Source organism: Heterocephalus glaber, unplaced genomic scaffold (assembly GCF_053883595.1).
Source record: "Heterocephalus glaber isolate CG9 unplaced genomic scaffold, H.glaber_assembly_v1.0 deba00001610, whole genome shotgun sequence".
In the NCBI taxonomy this organism is placed as follows: Eukaryota; Metazoa; Chordata; class Mammalia; order Rodentia; family Bathyergidae; genus Heterocephalus; species Heterocephalus glaber.
In genome coordinates, this window is record NW_028258381.1 from 35,588,916 (window position 1) to 35,616,681 (window position 27,766).

Here is a 27,766-nt window from a genome sequence, read left to right on the forward strand (position 1 = left end):
CGCATGGACTCCTTCCCAAGACTCCCTTTTTTCTTTTGCTGACCAATCTTGGGGAGAATGGTGATGATAACAATTCTGGCAAACCCATATGGCACTTGATTATCTCAGCCACTGGGCCTCCAAACTCATGTCCTTCTCAAGGCCAGGGTAGGGGCTGTTGTGCCCATTTTACAGATGACAGCAGAGGGTCCTGATGCCTCCCTTGGAGCTGTTTCAGCGTTTAGATGAGATCATCTGTGTCTGGTGATCCTTTTTGTTTTGTGATAGTTGTTAATGTCATTAGCAGGAGAAAAAGCCAGGGACAGGCCCTGCGTCCCTGGCCTCACAGGGATAATTAGGGACATGGGATACCTGGGTCCCTTGGGCACTGTCATTAGGACCCCAGGTCCAGCTTATGGCCCTTGCTGGGACCCCAGGACCTGGCCAACTGGCCTCCTAGGCCCTTACTCCCTGTGTGCCTCCATAGGCCTTTTTGCTTCTCTGTCCATGGTTATGTTTCCTGTTAGTCCTGCAAGGCTCTGTTATGGTGTCACTAGTGGGGCCTTTCAGGAGGCTGGAGGAGTCCTAGCTCCTCCTGGGAGATCCCGGCAACCAGAGATGCTGCGTCCACTAAGGTTCAGAGAAGGTGACTGACTGTCTTAGTTACTGTCTCGTCACTGGGACACAATACCCGACTACCACAAGTTAAAGGAGGAGAAGTTTATTCTGGCTCACAGTTTGTAGAGGTTTCAGCCCATAATTGGCTGGCTCCAAGGCAGGGTGGCACGGCAGAGGAGGAATAGTTGCTGGCACAGCAGGCAGGAAGCTGAGAGGGATCAAGGGAGGGGGGAGGGAGACAGGCCCTTCCAGGCCACGCCCCCAGTGACCCACCTCCTTCCACCCGGCCTCACCTCCCAACATCACATTTAGCTATAAACTCATGCCGCCATGATCCAGTCACCTCCCAGAGGCCCCACCTATGAGTGCATGAGGCTTTGGGGGACAACTAGATATAAACCCTAACAGACCAGTGCTGGGACACAATAGAGAAGGGGCCCATTAAAACCAGTCATCTGCCCAGTACTTTAGGAGGCCGAACTGGAGGATTTCAAGTTTGATCCCAGCCTGGGCAATTTAGTGATTTAGTGAGATCCTGTCTCAAAGGAAAAAAAATGGGGGAGGGGTGCTGAGGATGTAGCTTAGTGCAAAGGCCCTGGGTTCAATTTTCAGTACCAAAAAAACCCTAGAAAATAAAAAACACTACTTAGTCAGGGTGCACGCTGGCTCTGAGGTTAGGAATCCAGGCTGTCGGGCCTGCTGACCTCGGTTCAAAGCCAGGCCCATGCTGTGTGTCCTGGGCGACTGGTCCTCTGGGAGCCTGAGTTTTCTATAGAATGAGAGGAAAAAGACTTGGGCCTTCCAGGGTAGTTCTGAGGTTTAAATGACAGTAACAATGGCAAAGGAGAGAGTGTTTAGGATCTCCCAGATGGATCCAATCTGATCCTCTTCCCAAGGCCTGAGGGCTGCCTGGGGCTGGGGGCGTTAAATGGCAGGGTTGGGAGCACAAGTCACTCTGGGGCTGGACTTAGGCCTCAGGCTCTCTGCACCGGAAGAGCCACAACGAGCTGGGTGGTTTCTTTTCAAGAAAGAGATCAGGAGGCACCAAGTGCTGCAGCCCTGGACTCTCCCCTCCCCAGGCTTCTCCCACCTGCCCAGTGGGCTGTACCCCTCCTACCTCCACCTGAACCACCTGGAGCCCCCCAGCAGCGGGAGCCCCCTCCTCAGCCAGCTGGGCCAACCCAGCATCTTTGATACCCAGAAAGGTTAGTGGACAGGAGTGGGTGGGACTGGGGGGCTGGGGAGGGGATGGCATGGGGACTTTGCCGAACTTGTCTGGGTCCCTCATTAGCATCCCAGCAGTTTACATTATTGTCCTGGTAGGCAAGTGCTCTGCCCAAGATACAACCCCACCCAAGATACCTTTTTATTTTTCTTTTGAGACAGGGTTGGCTGTGTAGCCCAGGCTGGCCTTGAATTTGGATTCCTCCTGCCTCAGCCTTCTGACTGCTGGGATTACAGGCTTGTGTATTGTGCCTGGCACTAAGATGCCTTTTTGTATTTTTTTTTTTTTGGAGACTGGGTCTCACTGCATAGTGGACTCGCTATGTAGCCCAGGCCTTGAACTCATGGCAATTCTCCTGCCTCAGCCTCCGGAGTGCTGGGATTTCAGGCGTGTACCACCATGACTGGCCTAAGATGCCTTTTTAAAATTTTTGTTTTACTTATTTATTTGTGTGTTTGGTACTGGAGATCATATTGAGGTACATCCTCAAACTTTTTATTTTATTTTTTAAAATTTTGAGACAGTCTAAGTTGCTAAATTGCCCAAGCTGGGCTCCAATTTATGATCTTCCTGACTCGGCCTCCCAAGAGTGCTGAGGTTACAGGCTTGTGCATCATGCTTGGCTCCAAGATACCTTTTTGAGCCCTCACCCTTAAGCTCCCCCACAGGCTCACTGGGGTGCCCATAGCCTTCTAGCCCCTTTCTAGTTAGGCCCTCAGGGCAGCTTTAAAACAACTCTGGCCTCTTCCCCTTTTGCAGATGAGGAAACTGAGGCACGGGAAGGTTAGAAGCCCAAGGTGAGATTTCACCTCGGTTCTAGCCATTCCCAGAGGCCACCTTTCCCAAGGGTGGCGCCCCTGTACGTGCCCCTTCTCTCCCTGGGAATACAGGGCAGCCTATCTGTGGGGTGGAGGACGCCCTGGCCCGGGTGGGCTGTGGGCCGTGCTAACTGTGGTTCTCTACACAGACGGCTTCTACCTGCCCGCCCCAGGGGCCCCGGGCACCCTGCACTCCCACGCGCCCTCCTCCAGGACCACCAGCGGCCACAACTCGGGCGCGACGGCCAAAGGCTCAGCATCATCGCGCGAGGGGACAACCAAGGAGCGTGCAGGCCGCGGGGGAGAGCCCCCGCTGTTCGGCAAGAAGGACCCCCGTGTGCGCGAGGAGGCCGCTGGGCGCGGCGTGGTGGACCTGACCCAGGAGGCGCGGACCGAGGGCCGCCCGGACCGAGCACCCGGGCGTCTGCCCGAACGCCTGTCGCCCTTTCTGGCTGAGACCAAGGGCAAGGGGGTGCTGCAGGCGTCCGCGCTGGGCATGTGCAACGGCGCGGCCGACGCAGGGCTGGGGCCCAAGGAGGCGACCCGGCAGGACGAGAGCGTGCGACTGCTGCGACGCGCGGAGGCCCTGCTGCCGGTGCCACGACCCTGTCCCTCGCCGCTGCCCCCGCCGCCCCCAAAGGGGCCCCCCGCTCCCCCCTCCTCGGCACCCGCTGGCGTCTACACCGTGTTCCGCGAGCCGGGACGCGAGCACCGCGTGGTGGCGCCCACCTTCGTGCCTTCTGTGGAGGCCTTCGACGAGCGTGCAGGTCCCATCCAGATCGCGTCGCAGGCGCGCGACACTCGGGCGCGCGAGCGCGAGGCGGGGCGGCCCGGGGTGCTGCAGGCGCCCCCAGGATCCCCGCGGCCCGAGCGCCCCGAGGTCCTGCGTGAGAAGAACTCGGTCATCCGCTCGCTCAAGCGCCCGCCCCCTGCTGATGCGGCCCCGGCCCGAGCCGCTCGCACCTCCCCCGATCCCCGAGTCTACCTGCCGCCCAAGGAGCTGCCCAAGCCGGAGGCCGAGCCGCGGGCGTGTGAGCGTACGCCCCGCGGGGCCCCGCAGTCTACCAAGCTCTTCAGCCTGGAGCCTACGCGTGTCCCCGCTCCCCCAGGCCCAGAGCACAAGTGGAAGCCCTTCGAGCTGGGCAACTTCGCCACGACGCAGATGGCCGTGCTTGCTGCGCAGCACCACCATGCCAGCCGCACCGCCGAAGAGGATGCCTCCAAGAAGGCATACCTGGACCCCGGGGGCGCACTGTCCCGCGCCCGGCCTGGCGCAGACCTGCACCCTGCGGCAGCAGGGGCTCACGGACCTGGGGAGGCCTCGGCCATGCAGAGTCTCATCAAGTACAGTGGCAGCTTTGCTCGAGAGGCGGTGGCCGTGCGTCCTGGCGGATGTGGCAAGAAGAGCCCCTTTGGGGGTCTGGGCACCATGAAACCAGAGCCCTCGCCCACCTCTGTGGGTACCCTGCGTGCCCAGGCCCGACTCCCACACCCGGGTGGCCCTGCATCGAGTGGGGGCCGGCAGCTGAAGCGGGACCCAGAGAGACCAGAGAGTGCCAAGACCTTTGTGCGCGAGGGCTCTGGTGCCCAAGGGGAGGCTGAGGTGCGGCACCCGCCTGTGGGCATTGCCGTGGCAGTGGCCAGGCAGAAGGACAGTGGTGGCAGTGGCCGGCTGGGGCCTGGGCTGGCAGACCAGGAGCGTTCCCTGTCCCTGAGCAATGTCAAAGGTAGGTCCTGGGCCCCAGTCCTGCACCTCTGGTTTCCCCTTCTGCTTACCTCCTGCATCTGCTTCTCTTGCACCCTTTCTTCCTGCCTGCCAGTCCCATGCACCCTTTGGATCACTTGTGCCTTGTGGCTGCTATTGAAAGTTTTATTGCATTTTCCATTATGTGCATAGAAAGGTTTGGAAAGTACGGAAAGGGAGCTCGAAGAAAAAGGGCCATTATGTTTTCCCAGCACCCTGAACGCTTTTATATCTCTCCCTGAATTCATTTTCCTGTGCAGTTTGCGTCTACCCGCTGAGCTCCTGGTGCACACACGATCTCAGGGTCTGTGTGTGGCTCCCATATTACAGTGTGGGCTCTTTTCCTGCTATCGAAAGCTCTTTATAAGTATCATTTTTTTATGGCCTTTAATATGCTGTGGAGAACACGCACCAGCAGGTACCGTGGTTCAGGTCGTCATTCCCTGGTGGGCATTTTAGTTTTTTGCTGCTCTGATGTTTTGTGTTGAGTTTGTTGCACGAAATATTTTTGTGCATTGTGCCTTCGTGATATTTTGAGTCATTTTTCTAAGAATAGAGGTTCCTAGGAATAGACTCATACTAAGCCTTAGATTCTAAGTCCAAGTAAAGTATAACCAGACTTATTTTATTTCAGGGTCTCTACCCAGCCAGCGTGAGGACTGGCACATAGTAGGTGCTTGATAAATGGGTAAATGAGCCAGTGTGTGTGAGGGGCAGAAACCAGGGTCCCCACATTCTTATGTGTTCTGACATTTAGTACTTAAGTTACTCTGGGTAGTTTTTTTTTGGGTACCTGGGATCGAGCTTAGGACTTTGTGCTTGCCAGGCAGGCATGGCGACATTGAGCTAAATCCCCAGCCCTCTGCTTTATTTTTATTTTTGGTGGTACTAGGAATAGTGTAGCTCTACCACTGAGCTACATCCCCAGGCCTCCTTTTTAAAATTTTGAGACAGTCTCACTAAGTTGTCTAGGTGGGACTTGAACTTGCAATCTCCTGCCTCAGCCTCCCATAGTGCTAGGATTATAGGCATGTGCCACCATGTCTGAGTTATTTTATTATTTTGGTGGTGCTGGGATCAAACTCGGAGCCCCTTGCATACTAAACAAGCGCTCTACCACTAAGCTACACCCCCAGCCCCATCTGTTTTGCTTTAGCTACTTCAGCATTGTGCTTTAACAAAAAACAACAAATAGTTGCTAATTTCAGTAGGGAAAATGGTGCATGTCACATAGTTTCTAGTGAGGTTGGATGTTTTCCAGAACGTGCTTAGTTGACTGGTTTTCCTTGCGCTCCCTCCGGGTGCTGAGACTCAGTGTTTGTGGTGTAGCTGTGGGAGTTGGTGCCCAGAACACAGCCCGCTGGTGAGCTGGGCACTCTGCCTGGGATTGGGGATCGAGGCTGGGTCTGTGTGCCTTGGTGAGGGTCACAGGCTGGAAAAGGGTGGGAAGGGGCATGTCAGCCTGTCCCCAGCTATCAGCCCCAGCCCAGCCCCATGCCGACTCTTGGTCCAGTTTGGACCCATCTGTGGTGTCCCCGAAAGCCCCAGACTTGACTCCTGCAGTTGTCCGGGCACCTTGTGTGCTCATCTCCTCGGTCCCTGCCCTCCTTGGCTGGGCCCAAGCTGACTCTGAGCAGCCTGGCTGCCCATCCCAGCTGCCTCTGAGACCCACTGTCTCAGCCTCATGTCCCTGCACCACAGTGGCTACCGGGATTGGTCTCAGTGTCCCTTCAGGTTGCCCTGCCCAGAATCACCGCCCCCGCCCTGGGATGGGGTTCGGGACTTTGCTCTCTCCAGCTGTATTGCTCATTAAGGTCATTTTTACACCAAGCTGATGGTCCTTGTGTGTCCTCGCATGTCTCTTGCCTTGCTGCCCCCTCACAGTGCCCTTCCCTCGCTCAGAGACCAGGCATCACCTCCCTGAGGGATTTTTGAGTTGGGAGCTTGGGTTCTGTCTTACTCTGCCTTAAAATTCTCCTCCAGTACAGAAGGCTAAATGATGCTTAGTGGATGTTTGCTGTCTGACGGAGCCCATTGCTCTAGGTGGAGGACCTCTGGAGCTGGGAAGCCCCACCCTCTGACCCTGGTGGGGTTTGCAGGAGCACCTGGTCATATTCTGGGATCCAAGTGGAGGGTGAGCAGTGGCTCACCCACTGCTCAGTGGCCACAGCGGAGGTGACCACTTGCTGGCAGACCCCCACCTCCCAAGTGGTTTGAGTCTGTGGCCCCTCGAGGCGAGATGTCTAGGGTCTTGTGATGCTGTTTGGCGGCTGTGGAGCCCAGGTTGCCACCTGTGCCTGAAGGACCTGTGCCCATAGGGTGGCAGGTGTGTGCATGTAGGAGAGGTGGGCACACACAAGTGCACGTGGTGGCTGGGGCTGGGGTCTGGGTGACCCTGGGATTTGGCAGATGCCGCCCGTCTCTCTTGCTGCTGATGGGTGATGGGCAGTGGCTGGAGTCTCCCTCGCCCTAAACCAAGTCCTGTATGAGGTGGGGGCTTAGCAACAGGCGGCCCAGCCTCTGTGCTGAGCGACCTTGAGGGAGGCTGGGGCCCTGGCGCATGTATACACAGCAGGGCTGTCACCAGTCAGTGGCCAGCCCCAGCCCCCTGGGTCTCGGGGTGGTCACACTGTCTTACTTTTTGCGGCGCTGGGGAGGGAGCCTAGGGGTTCTGCACTGAGCTCCATCCCATGCCATTTTTAATTTTACTTTGTATTTTGAGACATCCTTCCTAAGGTGCCCACGGTTGGGCTCAAACTTGCAATATTCCTGCCTCAGCATCCTAGAGTACTGGGATTATAGGCTTGTACCACCATGCCCAGCACACATTGTACTACGTTTTGGAAGGAGCTTTTTGTTTGCTATATCCTGGTATGGGTTCAGGTTCTAGCATGGTCCCTTGTAGCTGTGTGACCTTGAACAAGAGGCTGAGCCCCTTGGGCCCTGGGATCCTCAGATCATCTGCCTTCCGGAGAGCCCCAGGATGCACCTGCAGGACCGCAGCTGCCTCTAGGGGGTCTTGTACCCCATATAGCCACTGCCCCATGCTCAAGAGGCTCAGCGAATAAGAGCCATCACTGCCACCTAGGCTGCTCCTCTTGTGTGCCAGCAGCTCTGGAGGACTGTGCCACGTGGAGCTCCTTGGAGGAGGCACTGTTGCCCTCCACATTTGCAGATAGGGAGCCTGAGCCCAAGGCTTGTTTCTCTCACCCTCAGCCTGCCCATCCCCTGTGTCATATGGCACAGAGCGCGTGTTGCGCCAGTGTAAGGCAAGCTTGTGCTGATGAATTGGTCACCTGCCCAGATGGTGTCCAGGTAGGGGTTGCCATGGGAACTGAGTGGCAGCTGATGCTGGGATGCTTTCACTGGCCCCTGCATGGCCAGGGAGACCCACCTGGACCCCACCCTGGGCTCTGTGGCTGGATTGGTCATGGGACCCCAGCAGGTCTTGCTGTCTACCTGTGTCTCAGTGTCCTCCTCGGAAGATAAGGTGAACATGGGATTAGTCCTCAGGGTTGGCAGAGCTGGAAGGGCCCGTGGGGCACAGGCAGTGGCAAATGTTGGCTTTGTCTGGCTCAGCCTCAGGCACTGTGGCACTGTGGCGATGCTTGTGCCCCTGGGTGCTCAGCCTTGTCGGCCCTGTGCCCCGCACACCCACCTCCCCAGCAGCTGGGCCCCCGGCCAGCCAGGCAGCTCCCTGTGACAGGGCTGGGGGCATGCCTGGGCCTCACCCTCTGCTCAGCACAGAGTGACCATCTCATGTGTTGTCCAGGAGCCCAGGGGAGCTTCCAAAGCGTCAGAGCCTGTTATTCTTGTCACCCTGCTCAGACCTGCCTGAACTCCCCCCTTTCCTGAACAGCCAGCCCTGTTCCTGTTCATGGCTAGGACCCCTGCCTCAGGAGATATCTCCTGTGCCTTCTATTGCTCCCATGGCCCTGTGCTGTTCCTTGGCACATTCCAGCCTCAGGGCCTTTGCACTTGCTCTTCCCACTGCATAGCCCACTCTTCCTGGAGACCTCTGCATAACTCATCCCTCACCACTTGTGTATCATCTTCCCTACCTGGAACTGTGTAGGGAAGAGGTGGACAGCCAGGAGTAGCAGTTAGAACTCATAGCCCTGTGCAGTCTGGCAGAGGAGATAGTGAGCCAGCAAAAAGTAGAAGAGCTGCCAGGTGTGGTGGCGCACGCCTGTAATCCAGCACTAGGGAGGCTGAGGCAGGAGGATCACTGTGAATTTGAGGCCAGCCTGGGCTACTAGCAAGACCCTGTCTCAACAAAATAAGATAAAAAGACCGCACAAAAACCAAAACAAAGTAGAAGAGCTGTGGCAGTGACCAGTGCTGAGAGGGAGCTAACCAGTGAGCTGGTGGGAGGGAAATGGTCAGGGAGGGCCTCCGGGAGGAGGTGGCACTTGAAGCCAAGGTCTGGTTAGGGGGAGCAGTGTGTGTGTGGCCCTGAGGCTGAGACGCAGAGATTCGAGGGCTGGGCCTTGAGTCAGGCCAGGGTAGGGGCTTGGTTCTGGGGTATGACAGCGTGAGCCAGGCTCAGAGGCCCCAGGATGACGCAGGCTGAGCTGGAGCACTGCCGGGTGCAGGGGCTGTGTGCCCTTTGACATCCTGGGCTCAGCCCTGGGGACCTTGGGGATAGGATGCCCTAAGATGGGACAGGTCTGCCGATGGTTCCTGGTGGCAGGTGTTGCCCGGGATGGTGAGCCCCGAAATTGTGGGCCGTGCACCCCAGAGGCTGGCCCCTTCTGGGGCACCAGGAACAGGATACATAGCCTGTCTGAGGCCAGACTGGTGGGCAGGAGGGTGGCTGAATTCTTGGGGTCTGTCGGCTTGGGTGTCTACTGCCCCTGGAGAAGGGGACCTGAGACCTCACTCTTACTCTTCAGTGCAGCCGCAGCTTCTGGGTGGCCCTCTGGGCCTCAGCTTCCCTGTGAGGTCCACGGGTAGGCCCTGTCCTGTCTGTCCTCATCTGAGGGTGTGGGGGGAACCGGGCTGATGTGGAGGTGTGTGGTATGCAGTGAGGCCCAGCTCCTACCCGCAGGTGGGATCCCCCTGCTGCCAGCCCGTTCCCTCCCTTCTCTACCTCCTGCCTGGTCCTGTGACTTTGCACTGGCCCAGGGAAGCCTCTGCTCACCGTAACCTGTGTGGAAATGGTTTAGCAAGAAGACAGGGGTGCACCTTGCCATTGATAGGCCTCCTGGGGCCTCTGATGGGACACAGTAGCTCCTTCCCAGTCTCCCCAGATACTGGCTCACTGCTCAGATGCAAGTGGCAGAGCCAGGCACTGAGGGAGGCTGAGGGAGGAGGATCGCAAGTTTGAGCCCAGCCTGGGAAACTTAATGACTTAGCAAGACCCTGTCTCAAAGTAAAAAATAAAAAGGGCTGGGACATAGCGATCCTGGCTATCCTAGGTCCACTGCCAGAGCTCTAGGTGGCCTCTGAGGCTCCTGTCAGGTGGTCCCACTGGCCATCTGTAGCCACCCCAGCGGTGGGCTACCCCTGTGGCCAGGCTGCTGGACCTCCTGCATGTTTGATCCTCAGCCTCTGGCTCCTCTGCTCTGCCCTGGGGCTGGTGGGTCTCTCCCTTCCTGGTGTCCAGCACCCTGAGGCTCTCCTAGGTTTGGCCCTTGAGAAGTTTTGGTTTTGGGAGTACAGAGAGATGAGGGGAGAATGCTTGCTGGCTGTGTCCTGGGGTGCCTGAGCACAGCTGCCATCTACCCCAGGGAGAGCGCCGGGGGCAAGATGTTGGTTCTAGCAGAACCCCAAGGCCTCTGGGCCGGGGTGCTGAGCCCCGAGATGGCTATAGACACGGTGGCAGTGGCCCTTGGCCGAGGCGGACTGACTGTGTCCTATTGTTACACAATGGGGTTCTGATGTTTTATCCCAGTGTCCTCAGCTGGTAGTCTCATTCTGACCACAGTTGACCATGAGTGTGACTGGCACATTTTAGGGGTGCAGGAAGTTTCCGGGCACAGCAGACCCCTGAGCTGGGGTTGGGGGGATGGCACAGCATTGTGGGAACCAGGAGCTAAGTGGATGGGCACAGACAGCCCTGGGACTGGGGCCCCCAAAGGGTGCAGGAAGAGGTGTGGGGAGGGGAAGGGGGCGAGCGTGAGGGCAGGGCCTAGGCATGGCTGGGGCCGCTGGGGGCTCACTCCACCTGGGCCCCCAGGGCACGGCCGGGCTGACGAGGACTGTGCAGAGGACCGGGCCAGGCACCGGGAGGAGCGGCTGCTCGGGGGACGGCTGGACCGGGACCAGGAGAAGCTGCTCCGGTGAGGGCTTGGTCTGGGATCCTGGGGGTAAGGGGTCCCCAGGTTGGCTCTGCCCCTGGACTGTGGATGCTGTGGCCCCATGCGTCCTCTATCCCTTCTGCCCCTGGTCCACCTGGGCTGTCCCTGAAGCCTCTGTTCTTTCCAGAGAAAGTAAGGAGCTGGCGGACCTGGCCCGCCTGCATCCCACCAGCTGTGCTCCTAATGGCCTGAACCCCAACCTCATGGTGACTGGGGGCCCGGCATTGCCGGGCTCAGGCCGCTGGTCTGCTGACCCTGCGGCACACCTGGCCACACACCCCTGGCTGCCCCGCTCTGGCAGCACATCCATGTGGCTCGCTGGCCACCCCTATGGTAAGCAGGGGTCAGGGTCCCCTCCCTGTTTGGGGGAATTGACAGGGACCTGGGTGCAGGGTGGGGGCCTCACTTGGCTCCTGCCCTTCCCTCTGCTGGGGCCTGGCTTCCTCTCTTGCCTCAGGATCTTCTTCCGCCCATCAGGGAAGTGCCCAGTGGGGGTGGCCCCGTGGGACTGTTTGCAGCTGGCTATTGCCCTGCGCCCTTGGCTCCTTATGGGAGGCCCAGGGACTGGGGAGCTGGCCAGGTAGGGGCTGTGCTGATCCTGGGCTTGGATGAGCTGGGGCTGCCCCTGGACAGATGGTCAGGGACCTCCTGGCACTGATGTGCACTTTGGTTCCTCTGCCTAGGTTTGGGCCCCCCCTCTCTGCACCAGGGCATGGCGCCTGCCTTCCCACCTGGCCTGGGGGCCTCCCTGCCATCGGCCTACCAGTTTGTCAGGGACCCTCAGTCAGGCCAGCTGGTAGTCATCCCCAGCGATCACCTGCCTCATTTTGGTAAGCGACACAGTGCTCGGCCCTGCAGAATTGGGTGGGCTCGGAGAAAACATCCCCACCTTGGTGGTGCCCACAGCACCAGGCTTTGGGGTCCTTGTTTCCAGGAACTTGCATGCGGAAACCCCATAAGCAGAGCCTGGTTGGGCAGCCCCAGGGGTTCAGGTGCCCCAGCTCTTGGGGGTCCTCATGTTGGTGGCCTTGGGAAGATCGGGGTGGGGGTCTGGGTAGACTTGGGCCAAGGGTGATGCCCCTGCTGTGTCCCTGCAGCTGAGCTGATGGAGCGGGCCGCCGTGCCACCCCTCTGGCCAGCACTGTACCCTCCGGGCCGCAGCCCCCTGCACCATGCACAGCATCTGCAGCTTTTCTCGCAGCAGCACTTCCTGCGGCAGCAGGAGCTCCTCTACCTACAGCAGCAGGCCGCCCAGGCCCTGGAGCTGCAGCGCAGTGCCCAGATAGTGGTGAGTCAGCCGAGCCTTCAGGGACGCACGCGCGAGCGACAGGGGTAGATGCAGGGCGGGGCGGGGCGGGGTGCAGAGTAGGGGGACCCAGAGGCAGGGGACCGTGAGAGCTTCCTGCAGGAGGTGGTGTCTGAGCCGAGGGAAGGAGTGGGTGGGAGGTCTGGGCTCCTCACCGGGTGGCTGCTGGGAACAGGCTCAAAAGGCCCAGCTGCTGGCTGCCGGTAGCCCTGAGCTCCCCTCTCAGTGAGAATGGAGCTGCTGATTCCGCGGGACGGCATGTGGAGTCCCCTGTGGGGTTGGGCTGCCTGGGATCCACAGTCCTCATGTCTCCCTGAGGCGCTCTTCGAAAGCTGTGCATGGCTTTGACTTGTCCCCTTTCCCCTGGGCTGCGACCCTGCTGGATAGAGAAGGCTCAACAGGCCCTGGGTGTGAACCTTGGCTCTGCCAGCCCTGCCTGTGGGTGCCCGGGGAAGTGACTTTTCATCTCTGGACTTCAAGAGAGAGAATGGAGATCTGGTTGCTGCCAGTCACAAAGTTGTTGATGGTGGCTTGGTGTTGGCGGAGCAGCTGGTCTTGGTTTATGTGTGCTAACTGTTGGCCCCAAAAGCTCTGGCCATTGTCCAGCCGCTCCCTCCTTCCCACCCATTTGTCATCAGCCCCAAGCACGGGCTCCTCCATCCTAGGAGGTGCTTGAGCACCCAAAGGTGACAGTGCAGTAAGTTCCTCATGAGTGCAGTTGTTCTAATGCCATATAGGTGCCAGGTGTCTTCAGGAGCTCCATGCCCACCTTGAGGGTCCCAGAGGGGTCCAATTGGAGGGCCCCACCTTCCCTGGGGAAGGGGCTGGGCGCCCACTGGGATTCCATGGAATCCTATACTTATTATATGTGCACCATGATGGAATGTCTGTCTCAGGCCAGGGTGGGTGGGTGGGTGGTGGCCTGGACCTCGGGCCTGACCTGAGGCTCCCCGGGGCTGGCCTCGCTGATCCTGTGTACCCCCGGCCCCCAGCAGGAGCGGCTGAAGGCCCAAGAGCAGCGGGTCGAGATGGAGGAGAAAGTAAGCAAGCGGAGCCTGGATGCTGCGGGCAAGGCTGGCCTGGCTGCTGCAGGCCCAGGGCTGCTGCCTCGCAAGCCCCCCGGCCTGACCACCGGCCCTGCGGGTGCCTATGGCAAGGCCGTGAGCCCACCGCTGTCACCCCGTGCCTCCCCCGTGGCTGCCCTGAAGGCCAAGGTCATCCAGAAGCTGGAGGATGTGGCCAAGCCGCCCGCCTACACCTACCCCGCCACGCCCAGCTCCCTCCCCAGCAGCCCACCACCCGCCTCCCCACCTCCCACCCCCGGCCTCACCCGCAAGGAGGAAGCCCCCGAGAATGTGGTGGAGAAGAAGGACTTAGAACTGGAGAAGGAGGCCCCCAGCCCCTTCCAGGCCCTGTTCTCAGGTAGGACTGAGGGCTGCCTGCGCTGGCTCTGGGGACACCCATCCCATCTGTTTGATGTTTTTTGGCGGTACTGGGGCCAGGGCCTTGGCACTGAGCTACATTCCTGGCCCATTTTATTTTTTATTTTGAGACTGGGTCTCACTAAATCACTTAAGTTGCCCAGGTTCAGCTCAAACTCATCATCTTCCTGCCTCCGCCTCCCAGACTGCTGAGCTTCTAGGCGTGTGCCACCCAACCAGGCTTCGTTCATTTTGAGTCTGTTGAGCACCTACTGTGTGCCAAGCCTCCTGCCAGACTCCAGAATGCATTCACGTGCACACAGTCGTCAGTTGTGCCTGGACAGGGTTGGAATATTAGATCTTCCTCCAGGAACAGGGGTCCTGGGTTTTAGGCCAAACAAGACCTGTAGAACTCTTCGAGCTGAGTAGTAGCAGTGCGGAGGTACCTGTTCTGGGCGTCAGCCCTGCCGGCCCCATGTACCTGCTGGGACCTGTGGCAGGTGGTTTGGGGGCTGTTAAAAGCATGTGAGCTTGCACTTGGGAGGACTTGGGTTCTAATTCAGGTTTTGGCCCTGGTGCTATGTGAGCTCGGGCAGGTGGCTGCCCGTCTCTGGGGCGATTGAGTGTGATTCCTGGGTTGCTCTGATTTCTCTTCCCCTGCATTGGGTTCCTGCTGAGCACCCGTAACCTGCCTGCTCTGGGCTGGGCCTGGGACTGCACCAGAGTCACCACACGTCCCAATCTCGGGCTGGGTACAGGAGGTGGACAGAACTGTGTTACTTTGACATTTGGAGCACCTGTGTCATTGGGGTTGGGGTGGCAGGTTCTCCTGGACCAGGAGCCCAAGACACCCTGGCTGGATGAGGAGGTGCCGGTCTTTGTGGAGCTCATGAAGCATTTGCTTCTGGCCCAGCCTTGTGCTGAATGCCAGGGGTAAGGGTGGAGAGCCCACCATGGGGGACCCTGACTCAAAACCCTTAGGGACCAGGTGGTGGCCCATGGGTACCACCGTGGCCCAGATGTGTACCTGGGCCCTGGCATTTCCCAGACCACCTGGAAATGCTCCCAGCCCTGCAGCCCGTCAGGCAGGACCTGGCTGTGGCCTGGCGCTCTGTCCAGGTGGTGGACAGGTGGGGACAAGGGGCTGTTGGGCTGACCCCTGGTGTTCTTGGCAGACATCCCCCCGAGGTACCCGTTCCAAGCCCTGCCGCCGCACTACGGAAGGCCCTATCCATTCCTGCTGCAGCCCACAGCGGCCGCCGATGCCGATGGCCTGGCCCCCGACGTGCCGCTCCCGGCCAACGGTCCTGAGCGCCTAGAGCTCTCGCCCGAAAACAAACCCATCTGCCTGTCGCCCTCTAAGATCCCTGAGCCGCTGCAGGAGGGCCCGGAAGAAGAGCCGCTGGCCAACCGTGAGGTGAAGGCTGAGGTGGAGGATGTGGACGAGGGCCCTGCGGAGTTGCCACCGCTGGAGTCACCACTGGCCCTGCCTGTGTCCGAAACCATGGTGGCAGCGAGCCCTGCGGGCAGCTGTGGAGGTGGCCTGCGGGAGGCTCAGGTGCTGGGCACCGCTGGGCAGGGCTGCCCAGAGCCCTCTGAAGACCCGGGTTTTGCAGAGAGGGCCGAGGCACAGGCGGAGTTGCTGGGCCGGACAGAGTCTCATGTGGCCGTCCTGGAACTGGGAGGGCGGCTGTCGCCTGCACCACTGGTGGAGACTAAGGAGGAACCAGTGGAGGTGCCCCTTGATGTACCTGTGGAGACCCCTGTGCCTGAGGCAGGGCCCGAGGAGGGACTGGTACAGCCGGCCCTGAGTGAGCCCCAGCCCAGCCTCAAACTGCCAGACTGTGACCTGCCTGCCAAGGAGGGACAGTGCCCCGACCTAGAGGTCCAGGAGGCTGCACCTGCGTCTGCCAGCGCCAGCTACCTGGAAGAGGCGACCTCAGACCAGCTCCTGCCTGGCCTGGAGGACCCGCTGGCTGGTATGAATGTCCTGGTGGCTGCGGCGGAGATGCCTCAGGCCAGGCCACTGCCCTCCCCAGACACCGGAGGCCAGGCCTTGGAGAGGCTGGACCCGGTCCCGAGCCTGGTCCTAGAGCAGGGATTTCTGCAGGGCATCACACTGCTGAGCGAGATCGCAGAGCTGGAGCTCGAGAGGAGGACCCAGGAGGCAGGAGGTGAGTATTGCACTTAGCGGTTGGTTCTGTGATTCTTTTTTAAGAAACTTTTTAAGCTGGGCATGGTGGTGCATGTCTGTAATCCTAGCACTTGGGAGGCTGAGGCAGGAGGATTGCCACAAGTTTGAGGCCAGCCTGGGCTACACAGCAAGACCCTGTTTCAAAAAACCAAAAAAAAATTTTCAGTAAGCTTTTCTAACTTTGAAGAGGCCCAGAATAGGGGTTGTTCATATTTAAAAAATGGTGGGCCGGGGATTTAGCTCAGTGGTTTTGCCACCTGCTGCGCAAGCTCAAGGACCCGAGTTCGATCCCTGGTACCAAAAAAAAGGTGATAAAATGCAGCAAAATGTACTACCTTGGCCCTTTCAAAGTATTCAGTTTTGCGTTAAGGACATTCACATTGTTGTGCAGCCAATCTTTGGGTTTTCTGGTGGTAAAATTTCTCCTTCCATCAAAGGTATGTTTGTAATAGCATGATTCTTTGGGTTGTAAGGGACAGAAATTCTCATTTAAACTGGCTTTTCAAAAGGTAGGAGAGACTTTATTGGCTTAGGGAACCAATGTTGAACAGTCGTGGGGCTGTTTCAGATATTGCTAGATCCAGGTGCTCAAAAATCATGAGAAGTTTTTCTTTGCCAGAGTACCCCTTTCCTGCAGTCTGTCCTTTTCCCTCTCTCCCTGGTCCACTTTCTTCTCTGTTGGCCTGGTTTGAGGCAGGCTCATTGTCCTCATGGGGGGCTTCACCAATTCCTCCCGGGGCTGCTCAGCTCTGCTCAGCAGCCTTTTGAAGGAGGCCACCTCTTTCTTGGGGCTCTGGCAAAAACTCAGACTCACTCTCGTGGGCTGACCTGGGGTCATGCTGTTTTTTTGGCGTGGGGTGGTAGTGGTGGTGGGAATCAAACCCAGGGTCCCGTACATTCTAGGCAATCACCCTGCCACTGAGTTATTGGCCCCACAAAGGGCTTGTTTTAGAGCCAGGACTTGCTGTGTACGCAGACAGGTCTTGAACTCCTGGGCTCAAGGGATCCTCCTACTTTAGCCTCCCAATAGCTGGGACTACATGCTTCCTTTCCCCCCCCCCCCCCCCCGCTAGTACTGGGGCTTGAACCCAGGGCCTTCCCACTGAGCTACATCCACAGTCCTTTTCTTTTTTTTGAGACAGAATCACTAAGTTGCCCAGGCTGGGCTTGAACTTGCAGTCCTCCTGCCTCAGCATCCCAGAGTGCTAGGTTTCTAGGTGTGCACCACCATGCCTGGCTGGTTTATGCTTTTTACAGCAGCAAATCCTGAGGCTGGAGAGGTGGGCCAGGCTGGTCCCATCCACTGGCCACTTCCGGGGTGTGGGTGGTGCTGGCTTTGGGGAGAAGCTGATGTCCTTGCCGTGTTCTGTGTTTCCCTCAGCGAGTCTCCCGTATCAGGCTCACGTACATTTACTCCCAAATGAGGATCATCATGTGAACAGGGCTCTGCACACTTGCCTCGTTCACTTAATAGATTCCTGATGAAACATTTTTCAAAGCTGTGGTTTTTAGAATACTTTTTTTTCTTGTACTGGAGATTGAACCCAGGGCCTTTGCACTGAGCTATATCCCAGCCCTTTTAAAATTTTTTTATTTTGAGACGGGATCTTGCTGTGTCACTAGATTGCCTGGGCTGTGTGGTTGTGATCCTCCTGCCTCAGCCTCCTAGAGTGCTGGGATTACAGGTGCACACCACTGCACCTGGCTTAAGAAACCCTGTTTTTAGGGACTGCTTGGTTGTCTGTCCAGCCGTGGCCTGGGCCTTTGATGGCCGAATCCTAGGTTGTCAGGCATCCTTGTTTGCCTTACTATTCTTTGCTGTTGCAGATAGCATGATGGTTATCCTTGTGGAAAAATGTTCCGCTGCTCTGCTTCTCTTTGGCTTGTGTTCCTAGCAGTGGTACTGTCCAGTCACAAGGCTGCCTTTTCAAGGCTTTTGGTCCCCGTGGTCAGATGGCCTCCAGGAAGCTGGGCAGGTGTCCCACTGGCCATGTGACAGAGTCCCCCCGCCTCACCCCATAGGCACCTGGTGCGTGTGGTTGTTCTAAAGTCCATTGTGGTTTCTCTGTCATTAAAATAGTCACTGAAGCTGGGCATGGTGATGGTGGCACGCAGACTGTAATCTCTGTGCTTTGAGAGGCTGAGCAGGAGGATCTCAAGTTCGAGTCCAACTTGGGCGACATAGTGACTTAGCAAGACCAAGTCTCAAAGTAAAAATCTCAGCAAGGGCTGGGGATGTAGCTCAGTGGGAAGGCCCTGGGTTCAATCCCCAGTGTTGCTCAAAACAAAAACAAAAAAAAGGGCTGGGGATTTAGCTCAGTGGTTCCGGCACCTGCCTCACAAGCACAAGGTCCTGGTACCAAAAAAAACAAAAAAAAAAGATTCCAAAAACAAAAATGGTTTTTTAACAGAGGAAACTGGAAATCTCGCGGATTCATCTAACCGGTGGTAGCTTTTCTTTCAGTGAGGCCAAAGGCTACTGAGAAGGTAGGGCCTTGTTAAGGGTGTGGTTTGTGGCTGCCACCCACCTCTGCCCTCAGCCCTGTGTTCAGAGGCCTGGTTTGGCTGGCTCCATGCTGGTCCTCCCTGGCCTCCCAGAATGCTGGGGCCACCGGACAACTCACTGGAGACTCGGCGGCTTCAACAAGAGAAATTCTGTGTCTCACAGTTCTGGAGGCTGCAAGTGTTTGAGCCCAGGGCCTTTGCACTGAGTTACATATGTGGCTTTTAAAAAATTTGACTCACTAAAGTTGCTCAGGCTGGCTTTGAACTTTTGATCCTCCTGCCTCAGCCTCCCAGGTAGCTGGGATGTCTGAGATCAGATGTTGGCAGGACTGGCTCCTACTGAAGGCCACAAGGACCAGTCTCCTGGACTTGTGGATGGCCATCCTTGCCCTGTATCTTTCTGTGTGCTTGTCTTTGTCTTCAGATTTCCCTCCAGCCATGTTGGATTCAGACAGCCCCAATGGCTGCCTTTAGCTTGGTCACCGAGTCTGCTCCCATTGTGACGTACCAGGGGTCAGTCTGACAGCGACCTACAGGAGTGGGTGGGGTCTGCTTCCCTGTGGCCTGTTTTAATAAGTATATATGAGGTGTGAACACAGCAAAAGACACATTGCCATGAATCCCCTCAGAAGCCCCCGCCAGCTTTGAATACACTTACCCACTTTGTCCTTGCCACTTTCAGAAGCGGTTCTGGAACTCATCTTTCTTGAGTGTCTTTACTTGCGCCCTTGTGGGTGCCTCAATATCCTGGTTTGATTGAAAACATTTCCCTTTCATGGTCATTTTGACTTTGGGGAGGAGCTAGAAGTTGGACGGTGCCAGATCCGGTGAATAAGGTGGATGAGGACACAGCGTCATGTTTTTACGAGGCTGCCTTTCCCTCCTTGGACAGCACTCGGCAGGACTATTCACTGTATCCTTTTTTGTTTTGGTACCGGGGATCGAACTCGGGACATTGTGCTTGCGAGGCAGGCGGCAGAACCACTGAGCTAAGTCCCCGGCCCTATTCACTGTATTCTTAATCACACCTCGTAAGGACATGAGACGACTTCCTGAATTCCAGATAGTGGCAAGAACAATGGGATGAGTATGTTGGAAGCAAAGGAAGTATTTTAAGGGGTCATAATGCCCCTATCTATATGTCTTGCTGTAATACATTTTTAAATTGTAAGCATTCACTATATATTTTGATCATCTCGTATATGAGCAAAACCAGTGATTGTCAACTAGGGCGCTTCTGCCCCCCAGGGGACAGTGGCGGTACATTTCGTCTGTCACAGCTTCAGGGGTGCACTGCTGACATCTAGTGGGAGAGGCTGGGGGACTGCTCAGGTCCCACAATGACAGCCCTGCAGACCACCGCCCGGCCCCAGAGCAGCAGCGTGGGGCTCATGGTCCCATTGTAAATGTCCACCTTCCAGAATGGGGATCAGTGACAGAGAAGAGAATTTTCCCTTCAAACACAGGCATAACAGGCGCAACAATGGATCATATTTTGGGTCAGAGGAAAGTGTCAGTTTAATTTGGTGGAGGTGGAACCTTGCTCCCTTCTGCTGCTGGCTCTGGTTGGAGCGACCGTTCTGGACGGTGGGGAATGGTTCTCAGCAGAAACCACATCTTGCCCGGGAATCACCTCAGTTGGGGGTTTCCTATCACTGGCTGTGTCTCTCCTTGCACTGGGGGAGAAAATCAAAAGCCTGGTGTGGGGGCGCACACCTGTAATCCAGCGTTCTGGAAGGCTGAGTCAGGAGGACCTCAAGTTGGAGCCCTGCCTGGGCGACTTAGTGAGACCCTGTCTCAAAAAATAAAAGGGATTAGGGATGTAGCTCAGTGAGAATGCCCTGGGTTCCATCTTCAGTATTGGGGAAAAAAAAAAAATCAGGGCCAGGGATTTAGCTCAGTGGTCCCACTGCCTTCCTCACAAGCGCCAGGTCCCGAGTTCAATCCCTGGTACCAAAAAAAGCCAAAAACAAAACAATCTGAACGACAGGAGTGGTGATTTTTACACTAATTAAAACTCATTAGCACAAGAAAATTCTACTCTGCTGTTAAGTTTTTCTAAATAAAACACTAGTGTTTTATTTTGTTTGAGACAGGGTCTTGCTGTGCAATTCAGGCTGGCCTTGAACTCAGTATGTAGCCCGGGTTGGCCTAGAACTCCTGGCAATCCTCCTGCCTCAGCCTCCTGAGTGCTAGGATTACAGGTGTGCGTCGCTAAGCCTGGCTGGAGTTTTTGACCTTCAGAAATGGTGATTTTTCACAGGGGATGTTGAGGCAGGAGGATCTTTGGGAGTTCGAGGCCAGCCTTGGCTACATACTGAGTTCAAGTCCAGCCTGAATGAGAATGAGGCAGACCTGTTTGTTGTGGGATGGCAGAGACAGGAAGCGGAGAAAGTGAAGTGTGATGTGCGATAATGTATTGGTGACTGTTTTACGTTTCCCAGGGTGCCTGTGTGTGTTGGGGTATCATTACCCACATGTAAGCGTTTCTGGAACCACTGGACAGTGACTGTACAGTCAGCAGCCTCCCCAGGGAGGGCCTGCCTGGTGGGCGGAAGAGGGCTTTCCTTCCTCCACATCTTTGTGCTTGCTTGTGTTGTGTTGTGTTCTTTTTTTTGCTACTGGGGGTTGAACTTGGGTCCTTGCTAGCTTCTTTTTTCTGATGATGGGAGCTATGTGTAGTCACTGTGGAAAAGTGAGGAGTGCTCCGCGCCTAGAAAGGACCTTTTGGCCTGTGGTGACTCTGCTGTGTGCTCCATGCTCCTACATACGGTATGGGCTGGCACCAGGCTGCACGGTGCGTCTCACCTCTCTGATCCTCTTAGTGCTGTGTTCTGCATCTCTGGAAGGCCTCAGTCCAGGTGGTCCAGGATGCTGTGAAGCCTGGAGCCCCTCCCCGTGCGGCTCACCCTCTTCCCACCTGGCCACAGGTGCAGAGCCCGGCCTGGCCACGCGGCCCTCGCTGGAGAGCCTGCTGGCAGCCAGCAGCCACATGCTGAAGGAGGTGCTGGACAGTCCCTTCTCAGACCCACTCAAGAACCTGCAGCTGCCGCGGGAGCTGAACCCCAACAAGAAGTACAGCTGGATGCAGAAGAAAGAGGAGCGAGTGAGTGGCACTGGCCTTTCTCCTGCCTGTGGCCCAGGGGTAGGGGCAGGACAGGTGTCACACAGAGGTGCCCTCTTCCTGGGGTGTAGCTGGCTTTGGAGCCAGAGGAGGTTCCTCACTTGCACCTGGTTTCCTCTACCAGTTGGTATGGGGCCCTGGATAGGTCGTTTCCCCTCTGAGTTTGTTTGTTTGTTTATTTATTTATTTTTTATTTATTTTCGCAGTACTGGGGATTGAACCCAGGGTCTTTGCACTGAGTTACATTCCCCAACCTTTTTTATTTTGAGACAGGGTCTCTCTAAATTGCCCAGGCTGGGCTCAAACTTTTGATCCTCCTGCCTCAGCCTCCCAGAGTGCTGGGATGACAGCTGTGTACCACTACACCCAGTTCTGTCTGGCTTTAGTTCTCCATTTGATACCTCGTTGGGCACATCACCCAGGCAGCGGCTTGGGAGACTGGGAAGAAAGCAGCCTGGGTATCAGGCCTGGCTCTGCCCTTTGCTTCCTGTGGGTCCTTGGGCACATGCTGCCCGCTCTCTGAGCCCTAGCACATGTACGATACCAGGCTCTCCCCTCCTCTCTGAGCCTTTGTGACGGGCAAGGCACTGTGCTTTACCCCCAGCACCTTAACTGTGTGCTGACACTCTCCTGCGGTGGTCTCTAGCACAAAGATGGAGCCCGGGCCACAGGTAGTAAGTGGTAGCAATAGGATTTGAGCTGGGGCCTCTGTGGGCCCAAAGGCCTGGCTCTTGCTGTCCCCACTTGTGAGTAGCCACCTGACAAGGAGCTGGTTAGTCGCTGGCCTTGCTGTCCTCACCACTGTCCTCGTTCTCCACTCTGCCCTGTCCAGATGTTTGCTATGAAGTCTTCCCTGGAAGACATGGACGCCCTGGAGCTGGACTTCCGGATGCGGCTGGCAGAGGTGCAGCGCCAGTACAAGGAGAAACAGCGTGAGCTTGTGAAGCTGCAGCGCCGCCGGGAGTCTGGGTGAGTGCCTGGCCCGCACCCTGTGGGCTGGCCTGCCGGCCAGGTGTTCGGGCAGTGGCAGGCAGGCGGGCACCCAGGCAGTGTTGTGCCGGTGCCGGGCTCAGTAGGTAGGCTGTGGCGGCTGCCAAGCGTGCGTGGACCTGAGTGACGTGTGCGCAGCATGTGCCCCTCTCTGCGCCTGGCCCAGCCCCACGTTCACAGCCAAGCCTGTGGTTCTCTTTAAGGGACAGGCACGAGGATCCCCATAGAAGCTTGGCACGCAGAGGCCCTGGCAGGCCGAGGAAACGGACCCACGGCCCGAGCACCCTGTCGCCCCCCTGCAAGAGAGGGAAGAGCCACAGCAGTAGCGGAAAGTAAGGCTGGCCCCTCGGTGGGTCGGGGACTGGCACCGAGCTCGGAGGGGTGGTGCAGGGCCCGGTGTGGTGCCTGCGGCCAGGGACCTTGAGTCCCCCGGGCCCTTAACCCCCTGGAACAGCAGCTCCTAGGGAGCTCAGCGCTGTCTGGGCACACAGGGCAAGCGAGGCTGGGAGGACTGACCCGGCGAGAGGTCGCCCTCTGGCCTAACTGGAGCGCTTGGCCTGCCTTCCTGCCAGTCTGCTGCTTCCACAGCCAGGGCCTAACTCCCGCCCTCTGCACGCACCTCCTCGCTGCCGGGCCATCAGCCCTGCCATGACTACCTCTGATGCGTGCTGTCGCTTGGTTCCTTCCGTGCTGGACATTTCCCCGTCCTCCTGGCCTGATCTGCTGGCTCTTCCTGCCTGAGACCACGGCCACTTCCTCTTTGTGCTCGGGGGATGAGGTCCTCAATGATGGTGGCAGCAGATTCCTGTGGCATGTGGCGCCACTGGAGGTGGCCTTGTGTGCTGGCTGGAAAGAGCACCACCCTCTAGAGCTGGGCTTCGTCTTCCCTGGGCATCACTGGACGTCCAGCAACAAGAAGGGGGCTGCAGTGTGCTGACCGTGCAGCCGGGGCCATGGCAGCCGAGGACATGCAAGCAGAAGGAAACGGCCTCTGGGGCACCTGAGAGGCAGTGGGACAGCTGTGGGTCATCTCAGGAGAAAGCTGCACACAGCCCCAGAATCTCACTGCACCTCCCTGGATGTCCCTGACAGAAGAGAGGATGGAGAGAGGAAGAGATGCGGAGCTGCCAGCCACAGCAGGGGAGGGCAGAGGCCCTGGAGAAGACAGCATGCAGCTGGGGCCCGGCAGTGCAGGCCGAGTGCCCAGGGGTGTGGGCCCTGGGGGGTTGAACTTCCTGCCGAGTTCCAGGTCCACCCCTCCTGCAACCACAGGCAGGTGTTAGCTTTTCCAAGCCTCAGTTTTCTCATCTGTAAAAAAGCTGCAGAACAATGTGGTGTTCTGTAGCTAAAATAGAAGGCACTAACACAGTGCAAGACAGTGTAAGCACCAAGCCAAGATGAGCTGCTTTTATTACCTGTGAAGCTTCAGCCTAAAGCAGGGAAGAACAGCCTTTGTCCATGTCTGAGCTGCCTGGACTCACAAGGAAATGGGAGGCGAGCTAATGGCTCCTTCGTATAAGTTCCTGATCTTAATTCCCCCTCTCATCCTGGTGGATTTCCTTGGTGTATCTGATCCTTGTTCTTGGCATGTTTGGTAAAAAAGTAGCTCACTGTTTAAAGATGAGTGTGTGTGAGTGTGTGTGTGTGTGTGTGTAAAGAGACAAGAGGCCGGCAGAGGATGCCACCTTGAAGTTTTGTTTCTTTCACATTATACTCTCATTCTGCCTCATTCACAAATATCCCAGCATTCCAGCACTGTAGTTTTACAAGCTGTCTCCCCAGATTGGTGCTATGGCATCCAAAACTGTGCTTCAGCCTCCAGAGCCCAGCCTTCAGGCCCACGAGGGTGGACCCCAGCCCTGGAGGGGCCCCTGGTCAGCTGCTGACCAGTGTGTGTTTGGGTTTCAGGCTGAGCAGCAAGTCCCTGCTGACATCGGACGACTATGAGCTGGGAGCTGGGATAAGGAAGAGACACAAAGGGCCTGAGGAGGAACACGACGCTCTCATTGGAATAGGGAAGGCCAGGGGCAGGAACCAGAACTGGGATGAACACGAGGCCTCATCTGACTTCATGAGTCAGGTTAGTAGCCCAGTCTTCCAGCCATGCTGCGATCCTGGGGTAAGGGTCTAGAGGTCGTGCTTGAGAGTGTGCACTTTTCCTGTGCAGGTCTGCTGGCCCCAGTTGCTGTGAGGAATGGTTCATTTTCCCCAAGGGCCAGTGGAGATCAGGGACTTGTTAACAGCCTCAGAGGTAGAACCAGAACTAACTCCATTTGTGTGCTCCTTGACCCTTTGCTGAAACCGAGCAGGGAGACTGCAAATTCTTAACCAAATAATGCAATTACTCTGTTGTTTTAACAGTATAATTGTTTAACGAGCAGCTTCATCGGTCTGTAGTTCTAAAAAAATAAGAGCCTGATGCCATTGTAATTTCCTCTGTGAATTTTCCAGGGGTAATGGGGTGAGAGCCAACTCTTTAATTTTTCTTATTTCTGTGGAGCATTGAAATTGTTCACTTAAGGGGCCTCATCTCTAAATCCTAATGTCCCTTGTCATCCCACCCCATGAGGCCCTGTGATAAAGGAATGTTTTGGTTGATTTAGCCATCAGAGGGGAGTACAGAGGGAGATGGGTCCAGAACTAGAAAGACTGCCAGTTTGTACATCAGGATCCTTTTTAATCTCAAATTGTGGTCAGGGATGCTTTTGTTGTTGTTTACATGACAGTGTCCCAACTTCTTTCCTCTTTATGAAATGCTACCTGATCAAAGAAAAACAGATAACATGTTGAAATGCAGGGTATTAATGGTTTTGAAATTGTGTATTTCACTTTGACAAATGAATACAGTTGACGATAGGCCTGCAACCAGGAATTTAATCTGTGAAATCTCTAATTATTCTTTCTGCTTCAGGCGTCCAAGACACACTTCAGCCATTTTCTTGGCAGCTTTGCCCCGTTTAGTTAGACAGGCTGGCTTAGACTGTGCAGCAGTCTCCGTCAACTTCTGTAGGTGGTCGAGATAAGCAGATGAGCCATACTCTGGTTTAGATATTTTATTTATGTAATTTATTTTACAGTACTGGGGATTGAAACTGAGCTACATTTCCAGACCTTTTTATTTTTTCTTTTCTTTTCTTTTTTTGTTTTTTTTTTTGGTACCGGGGATCGAACTTGGGTCCTTGTGCTTACGCTCCCCGGCCCCTGACCTTTTTATTTTTTGAGACAGGGTCTCACTAAATTGACCAGGCTGACCTCAACTTGCAATCCTTCTACCTCAGCTTCCTAAGACACTGAGATTATAGGCCTGTGCCACTGTGCCTGGCCAGGTTTTCAATCTTCTTACCTTTTTCCTCTCTCAACTCAGCTACATTCTCTGAGCCATCAGTGGTTCTGGTTGCTTAAAGTGCTTCTGAGGAGGTACAAGATAAGTGCCATGGAAAGCCAGAGTGGAAATACCAGGGCCAGTGATAATTGTAACCATAGTAACACCTATTTAATAAGTGGTTACTTTGGGTCAGGCATTTTGATAAATGCTTTCTGGTTTTTTTGTTTTGTTTTGTTTTTTGAGACACTGTCTTGCTGTATAGTCCCGGCTAGCCTTGAACTCTTGGTAGTACTCCTGCCTCAGCCTCCCCAGTGCTGGAATTGCAAGCTGATAAATGCTTTCTGTGCCTTATCTCAGTTCATCTTCAGAACAGCCAGGTAATGTCCAGACACAAATATCCTCGTTCTACAAAGTGTAAGGACTGAGGTATGAGGAAGGATTAGAGCCCAGGGTTGTCAGAGGTGTGCACTGAAACCCACTATCCTGTTTTGCCGAATGTCCTAATGTATGACCCAACTTCCCTCCCCAGCTAAAGATTAAGAAGAAGAAGATGGCCAGTGACCAGGAGCAGTTGGCAAGCAAGCTAGACAAGGCCCTCTCCCTCACAAAGCAGGACAAGTTGAAGTCACCCTTCAAGTTTTCGGACAGTTCTGGGGGGAAATCGAAAACTAGTGGGAGTTGCGGCAGGTTCTTGAGTCCTTATGACAGCCTGCTGGGCAAGAACACGAAGACACTGGCCAAAGGCCTGGGCTTGTCTCTGAAATCCTCTAGAGAAGGTAAACACAAAAGGGCCACCAAAGCCAGGAAGATGGAGGTGGGGTTCAAGGCCAGAGGCCAGTCCAAGTCGGCCCATTCCCCGTTCGCCTCGGAAGTGAGCAGCTATTCCTACAGTAAGTAGCCGACGCCGCGCTACCTCCCGGCCGTGCCTCTCTCTCTTTCTGTTCTTCGTTTTCCTCCTCTTCCTCTCCGGGGACACTCTTCAAGCTCTCTTTTGGCTTTCTGCTGTCTCTAAGCCGGAAGTAGGGATCGCCTGAAGTGGAAATGCCTGTAATTGGCAGATACAGTGTCGGCAGGTGCCTGTGATTGGTGGGTGTCTGACTGGGGGTGGGGGCCGAAGTTGGCCCGCCCTCTGGTACCTGCTCTGGCTATTTCACCGGAAGCTCTTCACATGGAGGTGTAATGTACAGTGGAGTCTGCGGCTGCTCAGCCTAGAGAGGCCTGGAATGACCCTGCTTTTGAGCGTGCTAGAGGTGACGAAACTCTCTTGCTCGCAGGAAGCTCCCAGTTACGGAGCAAGTTTCAGGCTGGACTCTGAAATGAGGGCTTTGTGGGAGTGTTTTCGTTGTACCTGTGACAGCTCCACAAATGGGTACCCCCATTTTGTGGTTGAGTCTGCGGAGCCTGAAGGGGTGGAGGAAGGGTGCGCGTGGGTCAAACCTGCTTTGGCCAGAGCCCTGGCACGGTGGTCGTAGACTTATGTGACTGTTGAGCCCTTGAAGTGGAGCAGAGGCCGCGGTTGTGGAGTTACTGTGGTTTACCTGAGCGTGGTGTCTTCCTGGGGTCTGTGGGCTGCTGCTGCCTGGCGGGTACAAGGTACTCACTTGGTGTTAGTGGACCGAGCACCGCTCATGTCTGCAGTGGACAGGTACTGAGCATGTAGTAGTTGCAGGAAGGGCTTCTTGGATCCAGGGCCGCCTCAGTGTGTTTACTCTGGCCGTCCCCAGCCCCTGCACTCGTGGGCAGGACGTTGGTTGGGGGATTCTGGGTTCTGTGTCCTGGCCTTTTGATGGGCTGTGGCTGGATCCCTGCGAATGTATTTGGAGGGGAGAGGATGTTAGACTGTCAGGTGCAAAAAACGGACAAGTTTAATGTCATAATAAAGTGTGTGTTTTTTCTTCCTTTCTCCTGTCCTTTTTGTTTTCCTCCCTCCCTCTTTCCCACCCTCTTCCCTCTTCCTCCTTTTCTCTTTCCTTCTTTCCATCTATCCTTGATTAAACCCCAGGACCTTTGCACTGAGCTACATTCCCATCCACTTTTCAAATTTTGAGACAGGGAGTGGCCGGGGATGTTGCAGTGGCAACAGTGCCCACCTGGCATGCATGAGGCCCTGAGTTCGATTCCCAGTACCAAAAAAAAATTTTTGTTGTTCAATTGCCCAGGCTGGGCTTAAACTTGTCAGTCCTCCCTGCCTCAGCCTTTCAGGGTGCTGGGATTA

General features: G+C 56.1%; 1 protein-coding gene across 10 annotated transcripts in view; it reads left to right on the forward strand.

Annotated features, from left to right (window-relative positions):
* The window catches only part of Tnrc18 (trinucleotide repeat containing 18), an 85,526-nt gene that overhangs the window by 23,720 nt on the left and 34,040 nt on the right, over nucleotides 1-27,766 (forward strand). For 6 of the 10 annotated variants that reach the window (XM_021254653.2, XM_021254655.2, XM_021254654.2 and 3 more), the window contains 13 exons: nucleotides 1,677-1,802; nucleotides 2,790-4,367; nucleotides 10,566-10,668; nucleotides 10,814-11,019; nucleotides 11,370-11,516; nucleotides 11,784-11,974; nucleotides 12,985-13,414; nucleotides 14,589-15,587; nucleotides 21,043-21,218; nucleotides 22,069-22,205; nucleotides 22,430-22,558; nucleotides 24,135-24,306; nucleotides 26,081-26,441. In XM_021254653.2, the coding sequence (XP_021110312.2) occupies nucleotides 1,677-1,802; nucleotides 2,790-4,367; nucleotides 10,566-10,668; nucleotides 10,814-11,019; nucleotides 11,370-11,516; nucleotides 11,784-11,974; nucleotides 12,985-13,414; nucleotides 14,589-15,587; nucleotides 21,043-21,218; nucleotides 22,069-22,205; nucleotides 22,430-22,558; nucleotides 24,135-24,306; nucleotides 26,081-26,441 (4,755 nt within the window). The remainder of the gene's footprint in view (nucleotides 1-1,676; nucleotides 1,803-2,789; nucleotides 4,368-10,565; nucleotides 10,669-10,813; nucleotides 11,020-11,369; nucleotides 11,517-11,783; nucleotides 11,975-12,984; nucleotides 13,415-14,588; nucleotides 15,588-21,042; nucleotides 21,219-22,068; nucleotides 22,206-22,429; nucleotides 22,559-24,134; nucleotides 24,307-26,080; nucleotides 26,442-27,766) is intronic. The other 4 variants (XM_013070598.3, XM_087196443.1, XM_087196442.1 and 1 more) reach the window with 3 other exon arrangements.